At 38.5% G+C, this 22,158-nt stretch overlaps 1 protein-coding gene across 3 annotated transcripts in view; it reads left to right on the top strand.

Moving 5' to 3' along the window:
* The window catches only part of LOC113081369 (collagen alpha-2(XI) chain-like), a 34,693-nt gene extending 24,162 nt beyond the window's left edge, over positions 1 to 10,531 (top strand). For 2 of the 3 annotated variants that reach the window (XM_026253471.1, XM_026253469.1), the window contains exons 31-65: positions 20 to 73; positions 182 to 235; positions 457 to 501; positions 695 to 748; positions 923 to 967; positions 1,067 to 1,120; positions 1,208 to 1,261; positions 1,353 to 1,406; positions 1,546 to 1,743; positions 1,867 to 1,920; positions 2,676 to 2,783; positions 2,868 to 2,975; positions 3,065 to 3,118; positions 3,294 to 3,347; positions 3,434 to 3,541; positions 3,634 to 3,687; positions 3,795 to 3,848; positions 4,012 to 4,065; positions 4,170 to 4,223; positions 4,349 to 4,456; positions 4,540 to 4,593; positions 4,743 to 4,796; positions 4,891 to 4,944; positions 5,121 to 5,174; positions 5,259 to 5,366; positions 5,457 to 5,510; positions 5,675 to 5,836; positions 6,041 to 6,094; positions 6,305 to 6,340; positions 6,481 to 6,534; positions 6,673 to 6,952; positions 7,044 to 7,156; positions 7,267 to 7,335; positions 7,754 to 7,990; positions 9,134 to 10,531. In XM_026253471.1, coding sequence (XP_026109256.1) covers positions 20 to 73; positions 182 to 235; positions 457 to 501; positions 695 to 748; positions 923 to 967; positions 1,067 to 1,120; positions 1,208 to 1,261; positions 1,353 to 1,406; positions 1,546 to 1,743; positions 1,867 to 1,920; positions 2,676 to 2,783; positions 2,868 to 2,975; positions 3,065 to 3,118; positions 3,294 to 3,347; positions 3,434 to 3,541; positions 3,634 to 3,687; positions 3,795 to 3,848; positions 4,012 to 4,065; positions 4,170 to 4,223; positions 4,349 to 4,456; positions 4,540 to 4,593; positions 4,743 to 4,796; positions 4,891 to 4,944; positions 5,121 to 5,174; positions 5,259 to 5,366; positions 5,457 to 5,510; positions 5,675 to 5,836; positions 6,041 to 6,094; positions 6,305 to 6,340; positions 6,481 to 6,534; positions 6,673 to 6,952; positions 7,044 to 7,156; positions 7,267 to 7,335; positions 7,754 to 7,990; positions 9,134 to 9,280 — 2,952 coding nt within the window. In that variant the 3' untranslated portion in view covers positions 9,281 to 10,531. The remainder of the gene's footprint in view (positions 1 to 19; positions 74 to 181; positions 236 to 456; positions 502 to 694; positions 749 to 922; positions 968 to 1,066; positions 1,121 to 1,207; positions 1,262 to 1,352; positions 1,407 to 1,545; positions 1,744 to 1,866; positions 1,921 to 2,675; positions 2,784 to 2,867; positions 2,976 to 3,064; positions 3,119 to 3,293; positions 3,348 to 3,433; positions 3,542 to 3,633; positions 3,688 to 3,794; positions 3,849 to 4,011; positions 4,066 to 4,169; positions 4,224 to 4,348; positions 4,457 to 4,539; positions 4,594 to 4,742; positions 4,797 to 4,890; positions 4,945 to 5,120; positions 5,175 to 5,258; positions 5,367 to 5,456; positions 5,511 to 5,674; positions 5,837 to 6,040; positions 6,095 to 6,304; positions 6,341 to 6,480; positions 6,535 to 6,672; positions 6,953 to 7,043; positions 7,157 to 7,266; positions 7,336 to 7,753; positions 7,991 to 9,133) is intronic. The other variant, XM_026253470.1, reaches the window with a different exon arrangement.
* The last annotated feature ends 11,627 nt before the right edge of the window (positions 10,532 to 22,158 follow it).

Consider the following 22,158-nt stretch of genomic DNA (forward strand, 5'->3'; position numbering starts at 1 on the left):
ACAAATGATGCCAATCCAGGGTAAACTTGGTGTGCCTGGGCTGCCTGGATATCCCGGAAGGCAAGGAATTAAGGTGAACAAAAATAATACTGTTTATGATGCATCATAAGATATACAGTATAGCCAAGTGTTTTATCAAATTGAATGCATTTTTAAATCAATTTAATGATTGTATTTTTAGGGCTCCCTGGGTTTCCCAGGATTCCCTGGTGCTAATGGCGAGAAAGGCGCGAGGGTAAGGATTTTTAGACTAAATCCGTCTATAGTTCAACAGTTCCAGTAGAAGCATTTATAGCTCACAGAGATTTCAATGCAAGGTATGCATTAAAGGTCAAAGTTGAGTAATGTGCTTCATTCACCTTTAAAATGTAGATATTCCCACATAGACTATCTTCCTTTATTTTGGAAAAGAATTGATGCTGCTGAAATATTCTGAATTGATTTTTCTCTTTCCAGGGTTTGACTGGAAAACTTGGACCAAGAGGACAGAGAGGGCCGACGGTAAGGGCCTGTTTCAATTCTTCACATTTTAAACAAACACTTTTTGTTTTCGTTTGATTTGAAAGGGTCTGATTTGTTTTGTAGATTAAAGTTGCGAGTTTTGATTCAAGCAGATGACAGATTTCAAATCAGCTGACTTGTAAAGCAATGCACAATGATTTTTCTTTCTTTTTTACTTTTTTAATCTTTTTAGGGTCCAAGAGGCCAGAGAGGACCCCGTGGGTCTACAGGAAAAACAGGTGCTAAGGTATGAGATTCATTTCAAATAATTTTCGGTTTTATTGCTATTTTTAATTTTTATTGTTGTCAAATTAGTGGACATTGTTTGAGGAGCTGCTCAAATAATTTTTATAGTTATTCAACAATGACAATAAAGATCAATTGATTTCAATGAATCAATGTCTTCGTTCTGATGTTTTAGGGTGGATCTGGCAGTGACGGGCCTTCTGGACCCCCTGGAGAGAGAGTATGCTTATTTCAGAACTTTATTTTATTTATTTTAATCTTTCAGTCTAGGTTTTTGCTTCAGAATTAATTTATTTATATTGTTTCTGCACATTCTCAGGGACTAACTGGACCTCAAGGTCCAAATGGATTCCCTGGGCCGAAGGGACCTCCTGTAAGGAACAGTTGATTAGTTTGATCTGATGCTTAAAAGCTTTTGTTTTTCTCTGTTGCTTATTGATATGTCGATTGATTTTTGAAGGGACCTCCAGGGAAAGATGGACTGCCTGGACACCCTGGACAAAGAGGCGAAGTTGTATGTGTCTTTCATTTTTATCATCTAAAGCACAAAATTCACTCTGATCAAAGTTAAACAGCAACAAATATTTTTCACATTGCATCCTTAGGGTTTCCAAGGCAAAACTGGACCACCTGGGCCACCAGGAGTTGTTGGACCACAGGTGATTTTTTTGTGCTTTTATCAAGCAAAATGGGTTTCTTTCTCGAGATATTGTTAATAAAATTCCTCAAAAATCTTTAAAATCAATTCAAAAATGTATGGGCCTGTACAAGCTTTACTCAAGTCTAGTTCTTGTTTAGGGTCCCTCTGGTGAGACTGGACCGATGGGAGAGCGTGGTCACTCGGGACCCCCAGGACCACCCGGGGAGCAAGGTCTTTCTGGGCCTTCTGGTAAAGAGGGAACCAAAGGAGATCCCGGTCCCCCTGGCGGCCCCGGTAAAGACGGACCCCCTGGACTGAGAGGATTCCCAGGAGAGAGAGGACTTCCAGGAACCCCAGTAATAAGTCTCACCCATTCTAGTCAATTTTATATTATAAAACCTTTTCTAAATGTATTTTGTCAACCAACTGCAAATGAATGTTTCTATACCTAACTGAGCTGTACGTTCGTGTTTTCACAGGGCACTGGAGGACTGAAAGGAAATGAAGGCCCTGCTGGACCACCCGGACCTGCTGTATGTTCCTCATAATAACCAGAATCTGAAATATCAAGTAGATACACTCTTAAAAATAAAGGATATTTATTGATATTTACAGTTCCTTTAGAACCTTTAACATCCATAAATCATTTTTATCACACAAAAGGTTTTTGTAATGCAAAAAGGTCCTCTAGATTATAAAATGTTCTTCACACTATAAGAAAAATGCCTTTGTTAAGAACTGAAACGTTCTTAGGGGAACAATAGGTTTTCTATAGCATCACTGCAACAACATCCTTTATTTTTAAGAGTTTATAAATATTAAGTAGTGATAAGTGCCCCACTAACGTATGAATTCATATTAATATAGCTCGTATTTCACACCAAAATCAAAAGGAAATATAATAAATTATATTTTTTATGACAATCTTTATCTCTATATATTACTAATTTAATTGTTTTATTTTAAATTAGCATAAATGAAAGGTAGTATAATAAATACAGTTCTGCGATGTATACTGTTCTTGTTTGCAATTCCAATGCGTATTTGGTTTAAATGTTTACAATTTTATTTATTTTTTACAAAATTGATTTTTTCTTTATCAGAACTCATAAACTCATTACATTGGGCTAGAGAGAATCAATTATGTGCTTAATTGTTATGATTTTTTTTTAAATTTAGGATTAAATAATAAATAATAATTCCCAGAGGTTTATGATCTTATTTTTGAGGAATCAATAAATTAAATCACGGTCTTTCAGTGTGTACCCCTTACTGAATTTCTATGCAGGGATCACCTGGAGAGAGAGGAGCAGCTGGCACTGCAGGTACTGTCGGTCCCCCTGGACGTCCTGGACCTCAGGGGCCTCCTGGAGCTGCAGGAGAGAAGGGCGTGCCAGTAAGTGTCTGCTCTAGGTTTGCACCTTATCATTAATACGGATTTATATATAGGCCTGTCAAACAACATTACTCTGTTTTACAGGGAGAGAAAGGTCCTATTGGTCCAGCTGGCCGTGATGGTATCCAAGGCCCAGTCGGTCTCCCAGGCCCTGCTGGACCTCCAGGTACTGCTGGAGAGGATGGAGACAAGGTCAGCGATCTCTTCATATCTCAGTCTCACATCAGCGCAGTAATGTGGATGATCTTTACAAATGTACATTTGAATTGTTATTTCTATAGGGTGAGGTTGGAGAGCCAGGACAAAAGGGCGGTAAAGGATCCAAGGGAGAACATGTGAGTAAATGAGCTTTCAGCTCGTGAAATCAGAATGTTCAAGAAAATAATGTGAGCTTCCTGTTTCAATAGAATGTGTAAAGGAAAATGTGAAATTCTTGCATTATTAGCTTTAGTTTGACTTATTTTGGTGGAGATAATATCAATCTTTAATCCATTATTTGTATGTTTGCAGGGTCCTCCTGGTCCTCCTGGGCCAATGGGTCCCGTTGGACAGCCTGGTGCAGCTGTGAGTGTGGTGCAATGCTAACAAATTCATGCTACTACTCACAGCTAGTCAAAAGGTTATATTGGCTTGTGTGAATCTCTTCTCAGGGTGCTGATGGGGAGACAGGTGCGAGGGGTCAACAGGGACCATTTGGTGCTAAGGGAGATGAAGGGACAAGAGGGTTCCCAGGTCCTCCAGGCCCCATCGGACTGCAGGTACTGCATTCACATTGTGTTTTATTCACTCTTACCAATGTAGTTCTGCAAACTGGATGTTTTAGCTATTTGTACTTCATTCACATCTTTAGGGCTTGCCAGGCCCAGCTGGAGAAAAAGGAGAGACGGGAGATGTTGGTCCATTGGTGAGTCAATAAACAACATCTGATGTTTCAGCATTTTGAATCACCCTAAGAATGAATATATATGATGCCTGTATGTCCTAATGTTTTCTGGTTATATATTTCTACAGGGTCCTCCTGGTCCCCCAGGTCCACGTGGTCCAGCTGGTCCTAATGGTGCTGATGTAAGTACCTTCATTTGTTCTATGAATAATAATTTGCAAATGATGAGTTCATTGTTTATTTATTTTATAAACACTAAGCAATGACTCTTTTGAATAATTTATTCATATTGGTCAATCATGGCATTCTGTTGTCAGTAAATTTTTGTCTAATTTAATTTTTCAGGGTCCTCAAGGTCCTCCAGGAGGTTTGGGTAATCCAGGTCCCATCGGAGAGAAGGCAAGTATAAAAGAGTTCAAATTTCTGCATGGATGATGACTTTTACTGACAAGATCAGCAAATCTGATTGATGGCACTTGACATCTTTTTATTTTTATTGACAGGGTGAGCCTGGTGAATCCGGACCACCTGGAGTCGGCGGAGAGCCAGGAAAAATGGTGAGAAATTTAGTCAAAACATTTTAGTTGACCTCTGAACCTGTGCAAAATGCTTACATTTCTATGTATTAATTTAATAGATGTAAAATAGCTAACACTTTATTGGTTTTCTCATCTGATGGCAGGGTCCGAGAGGAGAGCGTGGAGAGAAGGGAGAGGCTGGGCAGCCGGGCACATCTGGTCCTCCTGGTGGAAAAGGACCCCATGGAGATGACGGACCCAAAGGAAACCCTGTATGTATTAAACATGACAGCTTTAAATGAGAACAGGTTCATGTGTGACTCTTCACTCAGCAGATGATTTTTGTGTTTTCAAGGGTCCTGTTGGTTTCCCTGGTGATCCCGGACCCCCTGGTGAAGTCGGACCACGAGTGAGTAGAGCAGTCATTTATAACATGATTTGCGCAGTCAACATGAAATTGAATTTGACCCATTCTTCATAAATGTTCCCGGTCTTATTGTATAAGGTTCATCAGTGCAAGAAAAAAGGGTTTGACTGTCTTTCTGATCTTCTTTTCAGGGCCAAGATGGTGCAAAGGGAGACAGAGGAGAGGATGGAGAACAAGGAGAAGCTGTGAGTGATCTTCCTCCTATAGAGCACTTCTTCTTATGCACACTTATAAGGTGTTTTTTAGGATACACTGAACACTATATTTGCATGGCTTTAGGGTTCACCTGGACCAACTGGTGAAAACGGACCACCTGGACCTCCAGGAAAGAGAGTAAGATCAACTTATTTTACAACGGCCCAACATTACCACATCATCTGTAAACTCTGAATTGTTGTATAATGATCACTGATGGTGTATTTCACTGTAACAGAGAGTAAGTTAAAAAATAAGAAATAAAAAAGTACTAGGTCTATTATAAAAATGCATATTTAATGTTCATATTTCAGGGTCCTGCAGGCACAAGGGGACCGGAGGGTCGTCAGGGAGAGAAGGGAAGCAAGGTAGGACTATGGAAATTAAAGGACAGATGCAACAAATAAGCATGCTTTCTGTAGTTTTTTGTCCTCATGTAACATGTTTTTTAGGGGGATTCAGGTGCCCTTGGTCCTCCAGGAAAGACCGGCCCCGTGGGGCCACAGGGTCAACCAGGAAAACCAGGAACTGAGGGTCTAAGAGGATTGCCTGGAACAGTGGTAAGATACTGGAAATGTGTTTTTAATCTGTTTATTTAACAATAGCTAATGTGGTGTTCATCAAAATGATCTTCTGATCGTTTTATTTAGGGTGAGCAAGGTGCTCCAGGTGCTGCTGGTCAGAAGGGTCCTCCTGGACCGATGGTAAGAGCCTCTGTGTTAGAGCATCACAGCAAACACACACCTCAGGGGAAAAGACTGTACTGTCAGTGTATTCACTATACAAGTATTGATTCCTGAAACACTTACACTAAGAAGTGAACTATTTTTCCAGTTTCATGAGATATATGTATGTATATTGAATCCAGGGTCCTCCAGGTTTGGCAGGTCTTCGTGGTGACTCCGGTGCTAAGGGTGAGAAGGGACATCCAGGTATGCTTGGTCTGATCGGGCCTCCGGGAGAACAAGGAGAGAAGGGAGACCGAGGCATGCCGGGTCCTCAGGGATCTTTAGGATCCAAGGGAGAAACGGTATGTGATGTGTCTGGTCACGTCCTGTGCACATCAAAATCAGACCACAATACACACTACTGTTTAAAAGTTTGGGGTCAGTAAGATTTTTTTATTACAAGAAATTACTTTGATTAATCAAGGATGCATTAAATTGATCAAAAGTGACATTGAAGACGTATAATGTTGCAAAAGATTCTATTTCATATAAATGCTTTATTGTAGGGTATGCCTGGAGGAACGGGTCCTCTTGGTCCTGCAGGTCCTGCTGGTATGCCTGTGAGTAAACTTTCACTACCATTTAGTAGAGCTGTTTTCTCATACCGTATTTTGTCTTATGTATGTGACGGCACTGATTCTTCATGCTCAATCCTTTTAAATAATCTTGAAACTATGAGTATTCATCTTGAGTACTGATGCACCCAAATATATCAACTCAAAACACTGGTGTCTTGGATTGAAGCTGAATGGATGTGATGTTTCTCACAGGGTCCGAGGGGTGTCAAAGGAGCTAAAGGTGCCACTGTGAGTATTCCTTCTTTAAATATTTGTAACTGTGTGAAAAGTATATCATGAAGCAGTGTTTTAATAAAGTATTATACATAGGTCACATGATTTTACACTAATATGACACTGGTTTTGTATGCCTTCTCTCTGTGGTGCAGGGCGGAGGTGGTCCTAAAGGAGAAAAGGGTGTACAAGGACCACCAGGACCACCTGTGAGTTATATCTGTTATCTATCAAACAAAATGCACAATCAATATTTGGCAGTAAAATAATTGTGTTGATATGAAAAAATTATAGATCAGTGAATCCCAGAGTTCCTTGAAATGCAACTATCTTCTCCTTTTTTTTAGGGACCCCCTGGCGATGTCATCCAGCCGCTGCCCATTCAGATCCCTAAGAAGTCCAAGCGCTCCGTCGACGGCAGTAAGATGCTGTCTGAGAGTGACGCTGAGGCTGCCGACGCCACGGGCACAGAGTTCCTGACCCGTAACGAAGGAATGGAGGAGGTCTTCGGCTCGCTCAACTCTCTGCGGCAGGAGATCGAGAGCATGCGCTTCCCGCTGGGGACACAGGAAAGCCCCGCCCGCACCTGCCAGGACCTCCACCTCAGCCAACCAGATCTGAAAGACGGTACAATCGTCATGGTTACTGTGTGATTGACACATTCTTTGACCAATGGCGAGCCATTTCCCATTCGAATCATTCTTATTCTTTCATTCAGGCGAGTTCTGGATTGATCCGAATCAAGGCTGTGCTCGAGACTCGTTCAAGGTTTACTGTAACTTCACCGCTGGAGGAGAGACATGCCTGTATCCCAGCAAAGCTGTGGAAAATGTAAGAACTTGCTGTCATTCCCTTTTATATGTTCATGTTTAACTGCAAAATACCGAAGACTTCTGAAATCTGGATCAGTCTGAATTTACTAGTCCTAAATTCTGCCACAGGTGAAGATGAACACTTGGTCAAAGGAGAAGCCTGGTTCCTGGTTTAGTCAGTTTGCACAGGGCAGCAAGGTGAGGTTACCCCTCTAAACTCATCTCTTCAGTCCATATGTTTCATTTAGACAAGTAATAAACATAAATAAACTAAAAGCTCTTTATTGCATTGATACTTCATCCAAAATGCTGTCATCATTTACCAGGGGACCAGCAAATGTCTAATTACCCACATTTTTCAAAATATCTTAGCTCATATGTAGATCATACAGGTTTGGAATGACTTGATTTAAACAGAATTAAAATTTTTGGGTGAACTATCCATATAAACCATGTTCAGACTGAGAGTGATTTGATTGAGAGTGACAGAGCATCCGGAGGTCATTCATTTTTAGTTCATTCAGTGTGAATGTTATTTAGATAAAATCTGAGAAATATTGCAGTGTCAAATGCATGATATTGTGAATCATGAGTTATAATGTCCTTCCTGCTGTAGTTTTCATATGTTGACTGGAGTGGAGAGCCCGTGGGTGTTGTCCAGCTGGGATTCCTGCGGTTGCTCAGTGTTCAGGCTCGTCAGAACCTGACCTTCCACTGCCAGCGGTCAGTGGCCTGGGCCGACCTCACAGCTGACGGCGGATACGAGAGGGCACTACACTTCCAGGGTGCTAATGATGAAGAGCTCAGCTACGAGACCAGCCCCTACATTAAAGCCCTCGTCGACGGCTGCTCTGTAAGTTAAAAAACTGACAAACAGACGGAGACTGCAGGATGATTGTTTTATTGTTATTACAGACGCAAGCATAATTTCACTGTATAATAAGCATTTTAAGTCATGAAGATAGTATATGTTTTTACATTAGATTCATATTAAAAGCACATTAAAGTACAGTTATTTAATGTAACTTTTTTAACCTTTGTGGTCGGTAACAGTTATGTTTTTAAGAAGCTCTTGTGCTCAGTAAAAACAGTACTATTGTGAAATAGTGTTCCAACCTAAAATAACTGTTATCTATTTTAATATATTGTATAATTTAATTTATTCCTGTGATGTGCAGCTGTATTTTCAGCATCATTCCGCCAGTCTTCAGTGTCACATAATCTTCAGAAATCATTCTAATATGCTGATTTGCTGCTCCAGAAACATTTCTGATCATTATCAGTGTTGAAAACAGTTGTGCTGCTTCAGATGTTTGTGGAAACAGTGAAACATTTGTTTTCAGCATTTATTAGATTTTTTTTTTTTTTGTAATGTTATATAGTCTTTACTGTCACTATTAAGTATTAATTTCTTCAAAAAAAAAATCTTACGCCAAACATGGAATATTAGTATATATTATTAGTGTTCCAAGAATTATACAAGCATCAAATTTATTCAGAAAGTTTTTTACATGAATAAATATAAAGTAAAAAAAATAAACTTTAACAAAAACTTTGTAGTTTGATCTGATTTATGAAATCAAATGCAAAAATAGTTTGTTAAACAGCTAACTTTTAGTATGTAAACTGCAGCTCATGTCTTGATTTCACAATTTATTTTAGGTTTATTTTTAGCAACCAAAATGCAGCTTATTTTTTTTTAAATAGTGCTGTCAAACAATTGCACTATTGCACAAATCGCATTGAAAATAAAAGTTTTTGTTTACGTAATATATGTTTCTGTTCTGTATAGCTATTATGCATATATAAATACACACGTGCATGATATATTTATTAAAAATAAGTTATATTTATATATTATATAATTTTATAAATGTATGTATGAATAATATCAATTATAAGAATATAGATATGTACATATTGTTATTATAAACAATAATATAATAATCTTGAGGTGTTCTGTCCCTAAATGTGTTCTGGCCTCTTCCCCCTGCAGTATCGTAAAGGCTTGGACAGGACAGTGCTGGAGGTGAACACTCCTCAGGTGGAGCAGCTCCCCCTGCTGGACATCAGGATCTCAGACTTTGGGGAGGACAATCAGAAATTTGGTTTTGAAGTGGGACCTGTCTGTTTCCTGGGATAAACACACACATGCAGAGGGCGAGGGGAATACAATCACCAATACAATCAAGAACAACCAGCACACACACACACACACACACAAACACTCATTAATCATGCACTTAAAACCTAGACATAAGTATCACAACATAGAGATGTGCTAACACTAAAGAAGACATTTGAAATAACATATAACAAGTGGGTACACACATAGATTCACACACATACACACATGCTCACACACACATTGTTGTGAAACAAAGTTGCACACAGAGTACACGCCCAGGGATAAACACTCCCAGCAACAGAGGAGAAGAGAGCCATTCTCGCAGGAGACAAGAGAAGATGTTCTGTGATGGAGCAGATACTGCTGGCCCTGTTTCAGCCCCCTCTCTCTCCTACAGATCCCCTCCCCACTGTTCCTCTTCTGAGACGTCCCACTCCTCCTACCTCCACGCCTGAGCGCTCCCAAACAGTCCTGTGTGAAGCTTCCTTCCTTCCTTTTTTAATTTTAATTTAATTCCTTACATAAACAAAATGGAATGATCTGCAGGTGCAACATTTAAACTGAGGAACGGAATCTGAGCGTGAAAGTTCCATAAGAACCATTTCCAATCCCACCAGCAACTGTCATCAACATACACAATCAAAAGCCATTTACAGTGTGAAATTGTATTGAATTTGATATTGTTGTACATTTATTATAGAACGATAAAATCTGTACTAATATTTTAGTTCATGCCATGAACATGCTGCCAATTTACCAGTCCAGTATTTTTTACTAATCGTATGTAAGCTGGTTATTGTTTCATTACTTTCAACATTGTGCTATTTTGACCCACAGCAAACCCATGGGTTTGTGACCTTTGACCTTTCGTGTGGACAGTGTTCAGGCTGGAATTGTGCATGCGAGCCATTTGTACAGAAATATTTTATAGTATTTATTTTGTGAAACAAACAGGTGCTCAATGAAAATGACCAACACTTGCAGTCCAAAATAATGTGGTATTCATCTGTAGTTTTTTCATCTATTAAATATGTAAATGAAACCCCAGAAAGCAAATCTGCCTTCTCTGTATGATATATATTTATATGTGTGTGTGTACACTTGGTGAGCTCAGCTCTTGCTGCATTATTTCGAAGCGTTTACGTCACAGCTTGAGGTTTAGGAGACAGTAATGTCTGGAGACTCAGACAGCAGTGGAGAAGGGACAGGAAGAGGAAGGAGAGGGAACGAAACTGATGCTGGTTTGTTTTTTATGTATATTTTTTGTGTCTTTTTCAAAACATGGCGAGGGGAATGAAAAGCTATAAAAAGTATTTGTGAATGAAAAGTTGTTTGTGTGGTTTTCTCACAAGGACAATACTGCGAGGATTCTGTCTTTATAAAATATGGTGCTAAAACCTGTTCTATGTAAGTACTTCAGAATCTGTGTAATATATAATCTATTTAAAGAGCTGTTGGACTCCTTCGTTGTTCTTTACTCGTTTGTTTCATGTTGTCATGGTTTTGCTCATATTTCATCTGCCTCTTCACTCCTCTGAGCCAAACTCCTTTTCACTTTTCAACAAATTGACAGCAAGTCTCTCGTGTCTCAGAAAAAAACACAATATGTAACCTGGCCCTTTTCCTTCAAAGGACTCTTAAAACCCTTTTAAAAGATGAATTTTGCTTCAGTCTATTATTAGAGTTGTTAAATGTTAACTGTTTTGATCCTTTGACCTGATGTTGTTTTGGTCCAAACGTTCCCATTAAACCACACATCAACACATTTCCTCCTGTGTCAAATCAATTGTTTTAGAAAAGAGGGTTTAAGTATAAAATATTTAGACTTTAATAGTATAAATATATAATTTTAATTTCCATTTGGTATATTGTAAACAATATTTACTGTAAGTAAACACAATTTACACAAGGACACTTTGACGAAGATGAAGGCACAGATCTGCTGATCAGTTAAGTGTTGTTCAATAGTTTTCAGCCGATGAAGAGCACCTGTACTGCACATCAGCTCAAAACACGGAGAATCAAATTACACTTTTTGCTGTTCAGCAAGAGATCAAGCGTCTTACCTGCAACTTGAACGCTGACTCCAGAATATATCCACTGTCATCAGAAGCCAGCAACGCACATGCATCAGCTACTTCTGCACAGACAAGCAAGGGTGAGAAATAGATATTTACATAGAATTATTGCGTATTTTCTCGATGGCTTTCTCAGGTACTTTATCTGTTATGGGTGTAGTGATGAACCCGGCAGGACACAGTTGCAGTGAATGCCAAATCTACAAGAAACAAAATAATTTTTGTCATATAAATGTATAATAATATAGAACTATAAAACTGTTTTCAGTTTAAGAGCTCAAACAGCTTATAACATAGACATAAGCAGACCACAAACCCTAAAGCAAAACATAAAAATAGATATAATGCAGCTGTGTAAGTTTTACTGTGTGATGTTATAATGAAATGCTCACACACTTGCTCAGCTCTTCAGCAGCGGTTCAAGACCCTCCACTCCAGCTTTAGAAGCAGATCAGTTCAACTGCCCCATATTCCCAACCAAAGAAAAAGACACTTAAGACACAGTATGCAACTCAAGCTCTGAAAATGTTACTGATTTATTAACTGTCTGTGGTGTAAAAATGTTAAATGTGCACTATAATAAAACAGTGAGAAATGAATCCAGTGTGTCCTTGTCCACAGTGATGATTGAGCACTTCACGGCATCTGCAGAAACGAAAGCCTTCGAAACTGCCTGAGACAAGAGAAACCGGCCCTGAAAGACATCAGCAGTGCAGAAGATCAGACTCAGACCTGCACACTGCCATGATGAACTTATAACACTCTCAGAAACACTCTGTAAAGAGGACAGTTTGATGGGAAAACCTATAGCCCTTATATACACTACTATTCAAAACTCTGGGATAAAATAGAAATCTTTAAAGAAATTCACTTGTTTTCAGCGAGGAGGAATTAAAAAGGTTTTTTATTAGTTTTTTTTTTTAATTAACAAATGTTATTTTGAATGTTCTATTCGTAAATGAATTATGAAATGATGTATCTTAGTTTCAACATTGATAATAATCATAGTAGATAGTGACATGTTGATAATTAAACTCCACAGTTAGACTGGGGACTGCAGTACCTTCAGATTACCCTCAATGACTGTCAAAATCATCTTCTTCCATCTTGAGAATTCATCTTGCATGATCCCGGCAGCGTTTACACACAAAAGATGGTGGCTGGAAGTAACGGCGCTGCAATAAAACAAGAATAAACATGTGAACTCTCTATTTTATTGTTTGACCCCTCAGAAGTGTAAAACTGGTGAAAAATAGACCTGTGGTGCTGTTCAAAATGCAAACATCAATATATTTCAATTGAAATATAACTCAATTTAGAGTTTTTTAAAGTATAATACTATATTTACAAACAAAGAGTTGTAAATAATATATAAAGTATAATACACTTTACTATATGGTTCAAAAACACTATAGTATTTATTATAAATTACTATAGCATTTTTTCATGTGGGTTCCTACCGCAAATATAACATTATTACAAAAATTTTTATTATTAATATGCATTGCTAAGAACTTAATTTGGATTTGGAATAGTCTTAACTCGGTCAAATATTGTCCGAACCTAACAAACCATAAATCAATGGAAAGCTACTTTATTCAGCTTCAATAATTCATGATGTTACACTACAAAAATCTAGTATAATCCCAAAGGTTGAAAAAAAAAAGCATTTTATGTATTCTCTTTGATCTATAAATACTGAAAACAATATGGTAGTTGTAGCTTTAAATATTGCATTCGTTTGTACTGTCAACCTTCAGTTTGCATGATCTACTGTTTCACAAGCACTGAAAGCGGTAGCTGTATGATTCGTTTGACAAAAGTATCAAACTGTGAAATGTTATTATGAATTTAAAGACAGTAAAAATATACATGTGTCCATTAAGACAAATGAAAGGTTGTTAAATCTCAGCTGTCACTAATGTCAGCCTGGATATTAGACGAGAGGACGCCGCAATGCTGCTGGTGTACAGTGGGTTGTAGTAGTTAATGATGTCCGCTAGAGGGCACCAAAAACCCAATTAATTTATTTCCACATATTTCTTTCAAAGTTATGAATGGGACAAAACATTTCGCACAGGCTGCACAGCTGGTGCTTTCTTAAAGGATATGTGCAACTAAAATAAATATACACATATTTATCCCACTTAAAAGCCATATTACCTTCTCTGATGAGTTAACTGAATGGTCATGCAAACACGGACGTCTGAGTATAAATGACACGGTTTAAAAGTCATTTTAAGGCTAAAATCATTTATTTATGTTCTCTGTGTTGCGTTTCTTCGTGGTAACTTTAACTATTGTGACTACTCGATTGTTTCTAATGAATTAAACACCTGGAATCAAGTAAAAATTAATTCAAAACGGATTTTACAAATGTCCAGCAATACTGTCTCTGACCACAGGAGGGCGGAAGTGTACAACTGAAAAAATTAGACCTGTGGCGCTGTTCAAAATACAAACATCAATATATTTCATTTAAATATTACTAAATTTATAGATTTATTTTAATTATACTACAGTATTAACAAACAAAGAGTTGTAAATACTATAATATATAAAGTATAATACACTTTACTATAGTATGGTTCAAAAACACTATAGTATTAGTATTTACTATAAATTACTCTAGCACTCCGTAAATATATCAAAACTTATTTTTTTATTAATAATAGACTATGCATTACTAAAATCTTCATTTGGACAACTTTAAAGAAGACTTTATCAATATTCTGTTTTTTCTTTTTCTTTTTTCTTTTTTTTGTACCCTAATTTTCCTGATTTTCGAATAGTATGTCGGTCAAATATTGTCCTATCCTAACAAACCACACATCAATGGCAAGCTAATTTATTCAGCTTCAGAAGTAATAATAATAATAATAATAATTATTATTATTATTATTATTATTATTATTATTAAAACATTTTGACTGGTTTTGTGGTCCAGGGTCGCATATACCCTTATAAATATTCATGATGTTACACTGCAAAAATCTAGTCTAATTCTTAACGGTGAAAAAAAAAGGCTTAAGCATTTAATATATTCTGCTTGATCTATAAATACTGAAAACAATATGGTAGCTGTAGCTTTAAATGTTGCATTCGTTTGTACTGTCAACCTTCAGTTTGCATGATCTACTGTTTCACAAGCACTGAAAGCGGTAACTGTATGACTTTTTTGACAAAAGTATCAAACTATGAAATGAATTTAAAAACAGCAAAAATATACATGTGTCCATTAAGACAAATGAAAGGTTGTTAAATCTCAGCTGTCACTAATGTCAGCCTGGATATTAGACGAGAGGACGCCGCAATGCTGCTGGTGTACAGTGGGTTGTAGTAGTTAATGATGTCCGCTAGAGGGCACCAAAAACCCAGTTAATTTATTTCCACATATTTCTTTCAAAGTTATGAATGGGACAAAACATTTCGCACAGGCTGCACAGTTTGTGCTTTCTTAAAGGATCTGTGCAAATAAAATAAATATACACATATTTATCCCACTTAAAAGCCATATTACCTTCTCTGATGAGTTAACTGAATGGTCATGCAAACACGGACGTCTGAGTATAAATGACACGGTTTTAAAAGTCATTTTAAGGCTAAAATCATTTATTTATGTTCTCTGTGTTGCGTTTCTTCGTGGTAACTTTAACTGTTGTGACTACTCGATTGTTTCTAATGAATTAAACACGTGGAATCAAGTAAAAATTAATTCAAAACGGATTTTACAAATGTCCAGCAATACTGTCTCTGACCACAGGAGGGCGGAAGTGTACAACTGAAAAAATTAGACCTGTGGCGCTGTTCAAAATACAAACATCATTAAAGCTGCAAGCAGCGATGAACGGGCCCTCGCACCCGGGCTCACCGCAATCGTGTGGCTTTAGTAAAAATGTGAAGGTGAGAAATATGCATTTCAAATCGTTAATATAAGTGGAATATGTCAAAGTCACTTATATGTGCCAATTTTCCTGTTGCCAATAGGTGGCGCTGTCATTATAATGGAATATTGGCCTTCAGATGTGTTCAGGCTAGGAGTCATATCGAACATGTGAAGTTTGGGGAATCTCGAACATTTCAAGCCTGCGTTACAACAACTTCTCTTGCTGTGGCGAGACATCAAAAGTTGTCATGACGCCATGGACATGCCCTTTAACAAAAACTCAAGATCTCCACAAGTTAACATTGCACAGGCCTTTAGATTAGACTGACTACAATAAAATACATTAATCTCAAAAAAATTCTAGGAGTAGTTTGTCACAGCATACAACATGTCACTTCCTGTTGCCAGCAGGTGGCGCTATGACTATAACTGAATATGGGCATGTAGATCTGTTAAGAGCAGAAGTCTTATCTAACATGTGAAGTTTGGGGCAGATTGGACATTGTAAGTCTGAGTAACAGCAACTTCCTTTTTCATGGCGAAACATCGAATTTTGTCAGGCCGCCATGGACACGCCCTTTAACGAAACCTCAAAATCTTCGCAATTTAACATCGCAAACGCCTTTAGATTTAACTGACCAAGTTTGGTGTTGATCTGAATAAATCTCTAGGAGTAGTTTGTTAAAGTACAACCCCTGAAAATGGCAAAAAAAATGCCAATTTTGCAGAGAAAATTCTAAATAACCGACTTCCTGATGGGATTCGGATTTCGTAACATGGGACTTTTTTGTAGGTATTGGTGTGTTACATGTGTGTACCGATTTTTGTACATGTACATCAAAAATAGCTCGAGGCAGACTCCATTGAATGTGCATATGCACTCCGTTGAAAGTTTATAGGTGGCGCTATCGAGCCATTTTGCCACACCCAATGGAATATTAGCCTTCAGATCTGTTCAGGCCATGACCCTTATCACACATGTGAAGTTTGGGCAAGATCGGACACTTTATGCCTGAGTTATAACATCTTTTATTCCCATGACGAGACATCGAACTTCGTCACGGCGCCATGGACACGCCTTTTAACAAAAACTCAAGATCTTCACAACTAAACATCACACAGGTCTTTAGATTAGACTGACCACAAAAAAGACATTGATGTCATAACATTTCTAGAAATAGTCTGTCACAGTGTAAAATATGTCACTTCCTGTTGCCAATAGGTGGCGCTATGACTATAACTGAATATGGGCATGTAGATCTGTTCAGGTCAAGAGTCTTATCCAACATGTGAAGTTTGGGGCAGATTGGACATTGTATGTCTGAGTTACAGCAACTTCCTTTTTCATGGCGAAACATCGAAATTTGTCAGGCCGCCATGGACACGCCCTTTAACGAAACCTCAAGTCCTTTGCAATTTAACATCGCAAATGGCTTTAGATTACACTGACCAAGTTTGGTGTTGATCTGAATAAATCTCTAGGAGGAGTTCGTTAAAGTACAACCCCTGAAAATGGCAAAAACAACACCAATTTTGCAGGGAAAATTCTAAATAACCGACTTCCTGTTGGGATTCGGATTTCGTACCAAGAGACTTTTTTGTAGATATTGGTGAGTTACATGTGTGTACCAATTTTTGTACATGTACGTGAAACATAGCTCGAGGCACACTCCGTTGAAAGTGTATAGGTGGCGCTATCGAGCCATTCTGCCACACCCGGTGGAATATTGGCCTTCAGATCTGTTCAGGCCATGACCCTTATCACACATGTGAAGTTTGGGGAAGATCGGACATTTTATGCCTGAGTTATAACATCTTTTATTCACATGGCGAGACATCGAACTTCGCCATGGTGCCGTGGACACGCCTTTTAACGAAAACTCAAGATCTTCACAACTGAACATCGCACAGGCCTTTAGATTAGACTGACCACAAAAAAGACATTGATGTCAAAAAATTTCTAGGAGTAGTTCGTCACAGCTTAAAATATGACACTTCCTGTTGCCAATAGGTGGCGCTATGACTATAACTGAATATGGGCATGTCAATCTGTTCAGGTTCAGAGTTTCATCAAACATGTGAAGTTTGGGGCATATTGGAGATTGTATGTGTGAGTTATAGCAACTTCATTTTTCATGGCGAATCATCGAAATTCGCCAGGCCGCCACGGACACGCCCTTCAACGAAAACTCAAGATCTTCGCAATTTAATGTCGCAAAGGCCTTTAGATTAGGCATACCAAATTTGGTGTTGATTTGAAGAAATCTCTAGGAGGAGTTCGTTAAAATACAACACATGGAAATGACCAAAATTACACAAAATTTGCTCATAATATTAAAAATAACCGACTTCCTGTTGGGTTTAGAATTTTGCTCCAAGAGTCTTTTTTGTAGGTATTGGTGTGTTACATATGTGTGCCAATTTTCGTGCATGTACGTGAAGCATAGCTGGAAGGCTGTTGATTTTCTTAGTATAGGTGGCGCTGTCGAGCCATTTTGCCACACCCTCTTCTGAATCCTATATCAGACGAAAATTTTCACCAGGTTTGACGCTTGTGCAAAGTTTCATGACTTTTTGAGCATGTTAAAGCCCTCAAAAATGCGATTCATTCGGGAGAAGAAGAAGAAGAAGAAGAATTAAAGCTGCAAGCAGCGATGAACGGGCCCTCGCACCCGGGCTCACCGCAATCGTGTGGCTTTAGTAAAAAGGTGAAGGTGAGAAATATGCATTTCAAATCGTTAATATAAGTGGAATATGTCAAAGTCACTTATATGTGCCAATTTTCCTGTTGCCAATAGGTGGCGCTATCATTATAATGGAATATTGGCCTTCAGATGTGTTCAGGCTAGGAGCCTTATCGAACATGTGAAGTTTGGGGAAAATCGAACATTCCAAGCCTGAGTTACAACAACTTCTCTTGCTGTGGCGAGACATCAAATTTTGTCATGGCGCCATGGACACGCCCTTTAACAAAAATCTAAAGATCTCCACAATTTAACATTGCAAAGACCTTTAGATTAGACTGAGCAAAATAAAATGTTGATGTCATAAAATTTCTTGGAGTAGTTCTTTGCAGTGTAAAACACGACACTTCCTGTTGCCAGCAGGTGGCGCTATGACTATAACTGAATATTGGCATGAAGATCTGTTCAGGTCAAGAGTCTTATCCAACATGTGAAGTTTGGGGCAGATTGGACATTGTATGTCTGAGTTACAGCAACTTCCTTTTCATGGCGAAACATCGAAATTTGTCAGGCCGCCATGGACACGCCCTTTAACGAAACCTCAAGATCTTCGCAATTTAACATCGCAAAGGGCTTAAGATTACACTGACCAAGTTTGGTGTTGATCTGAATAAATCTCTAGGAGGAGTTCGTTAAAGTACAACCCTTGAAAATGGCAAAAACAACACCAATTTTGCAGCGAAAATTCTAAATAACCGACTTCCTGTTGGGATTTGGATTTCGTACCAAGAGACTTTTTTGTAGATATTGGTGAGTTACATGTGTGTACCAATTTTTGTACATGTACGTGAAACATAGCTCGAGGCACACTCTGTTGAAAGTGTATAGGTGGCGCTATCGAGCCATTCTGCCACACCCGGTGGAATATTGGCCTGCAGATCTATTCAGGTCAGGACTCTTATCACACATGTGAAGTTTGGGGAAGATCGGACATCTTATGCCTGAGTTATAACATCTTTTATTCGCATGGCGAGACATCGAACTTCGTCGCGGCGCCATGAACAAGCCTTTTAACGAAAACTCAAGATCTTCACAACTGAACATCGCACAGGCCTTTAGATTAGACTGACCACAAAAAAGACATTGATGTCATAAAATTTCTAGGAGTAGTTCGTCGCAGCGTAAAATATGTCACTTCCTGTTGCCAATAGGTGGCGCTATGACTATAACTGAATATGGGCATGTCAATCTGTTCAGGTTCGGAGTCTCATCAAACATGTGAAGTTTGGGGCAGATTGGTCATTGTATGTGTGAGTTATAGCAACTTCATTTTTCATGGCGAATCATCGAAATTCGCCAGGGCGCCACGGACACGCCCTTCAACGAAAAGTCAGGATCTTCGCAATTTAACATCGCAAAGGCCTTTAGATTAGGCATACCAAATTTGGTGTTGATTTGAAGAACTCTCTAGGAGGAGTTCGTTAAAATACAACACATGGAAATGACCAAAATTACACAAAATATGCTCATAATATTAAAAATAACCGACTTCCTGTTGGGTTTAGAATTTCACTCCAAGAGTCTTTTTTGTAGGTATTGGTGTGTTACATATGTGTGCCAATTTTCGTGCATGTACGTGAAACATAGCTGGAAGGCTGTTGATTTTCTTGGTATAGGTGGCGCTGTCGAGCCATTTTGCCACACCCTCTTCTGAATCCTATATCAGACGAAAATTTTCACCAGGTTTGACGCGTGTGCAAAGTTTCATGACTTTTTGAGCATGTTAAAGCCCTCAAAAATGCGATTCATTCGGGAGAAGAAGAAGAAGAAGAAGAAGAATAATAATAATTAAAGCTGCAAGCAGCGATGAACGGGCCCTCGCACCCGGGCTCACCGCAATCGTGTGGCTTTAGTAAAAAGGTGAAGGTGAGAAATATGCATTTCAATTCGTAAATATAAGTGGAATATGTCAAAGTCATTTATATGTGGCAATTTTCTTGTTGCCAATAGGTGGTGCTATCATTATAATGGAATATTGGCCTTCAGATGTGTTCAGGCCAGGAGTCTTATCGAACATGTGAAGTTTGGGGAATATCGAACATTTCATGCCTGAGTTACAACAACTTCTTTTCCTATGGCGAGACATCAAATTTTGTCATGGCGCCATGGACACGCCCTTTAATAAAATCTAAAGATCTCCACAATTTAACATTGCAAAGACCTTTAGATTAGAATGACCAAAAATAAAATGTTGATGTCATAAAATTTATTGGAGTAGTTCCTTGCAGTGTAAAACATGACACTTCCTGTTGCCAGCAGGTGGCGCTATGACTATGACTGAATATGGGCATGTAGATCTGTTTAGGGCAGAAGTCTTATCTAACATGTGATGTTTGAGGCAGATTGGACATTGTATGTCTGAGTAACAGCAACTTCCTTTTTCATGGCGAAACATCAAAATTTGTCAGGCCGCCATGGACACGCCCTTTAACAAAACCTCAAGATCTTCGCAATTTAACATCGCAAAGGGCTTAAGATTACACTGACCAAGTTTGGTGTTGATCTGAATAAATCTCTAGGAGGAGTTCGTTAAAGTACAACCCCTGAAAATGGCAAAAACAACACCAATTTGGAAGGAAAATTAAAATAACCAACTTCCTGTTGGGATTCGGATTTCGTACCAAGAGACTTTTTTTTAGATATTGGTGTGTTACATATGTGTACCGATTTTCGTACATGTACGTGACACGTAGCTCGAGGCGCACTCCATTGAAAGTGTATAGGTGGCGCTATCGAGCCATTTTGCCACACCCAATGGAATATTGGCCTCCAGATGTGTGCAGGTCAGTACTCTTATCAAACATGTGAAGTTTGGGCAAGATCTGATATTTTATGCCTGAGTTACAACAACTTCTACTCCCATGGCGAGACATCGAACTTTGTCACGGCGCCATGGACACGCCCTTTAACGAAAACTCAAGATCTTCACAATTTAACATTGCACAGGCCTTTAGATTAGACTGACCACAAAAAGACATTGATGTCATAAAATTTCTAGGAGTAGTTCTTTGCAGCATAAAATATGACACTTCCTGTTGCCAATAGGTGGCGCTATGACTATAACTGAATATGGTCATGTCAAACTGTTCAGGTCAGGAGTCTAATCAAACATGTGAAGTTTGGGGCAGATTGGTCATTGTATGTCTGAGTTATAGCAACTTCCTGTTTCATGGCGAATCATCGAAATTCGCCAGGCCGCCACAAACAGGCTCTTCAACGAAAACTCAAAAGCTTCGCAATTTAACATCGCAAAGGCCTTTAGATTATGCATACCAAATTTGGTGTTGATCTGAATAAGTCTCTAGGAGGGAGTTCGTTAAAATACAACGCGTGGAAATGACAAAAATGACACAAAATTTGCTCATAATATTAGAAATAACCGACTTCCTGTTGGGTTTCGGATTTTGCTCCAAGAGACTTTTTTGTAGGTATTGGAGAGTTACATGTGTACACCGATTTTCATACATGTACATGAAACGTAGCTCGAGGCGCACACCGTTGAACGTGTATAGGTGGCGCTGTTGAGCCATTTTGCCACACCCACTTCTGAAACCCATGTCATACGTAAATTTTCGCCAGTTCGGAGGTGTGTGCAAAGTTTCATGACTTTTCGAGCATGTTTAGGCCCTCAAAAATGCGATTCATTTTTGGAGAAGAAGAATAAATATAGCTGCAAGCAGCGATGGCGGGCTCAAGCCACCAATGCCATCGCCACCCCGGTGGCATCAGGTAAACTGTGCCCAGCGGGCCACATGCATTCACAATATCCCTCTGGCAGTGAGGTTTTAAAGGATACGGCAGTTAAAGGGTTAATCCGAATCATCTAGACTTTAAAATCACATTCACAGAACAATATATATATAACTTTAGTAACACTTTACAATAAGATTTCATTTATAAACATTTGTAACATGAACAATATTTATATAGCATTCATTCATGTCAGTTAATATTCCAAACTTAAACATTAAAACATTGTTTTATTGTGATTTTTTTCCAAGCACATTTTACCAATTCCAAACCATATCAATCTTAATAACTACCATTATTTTTTATTTAATCATTTATGAGTGCTATACAATAGTCCAGAAAAGCTGGAGGAGAAAAACTCCTTATATTCACGTTGGCAGAATTATTGGGCATCTTTTCTTTTACAGATGAAATGCGCTAAAAAAAGAGTTTTAA

Source organism: Carassius auratus, unplaced genomic scaffold (genome assembly GCF_003368295.1).
Source record: "Carassius auratus strain Wakin unplaced genomic scaffold, ASM336829v1 scaf_tig00033986, whole genome shotgun sequence".
NCBI classification, from domain to species: Eukaryota; Metazoa; Chordata; class Actinopteri; order Cypriniformes; family Cyprinidae; genus Carassius; species Carassius auratus.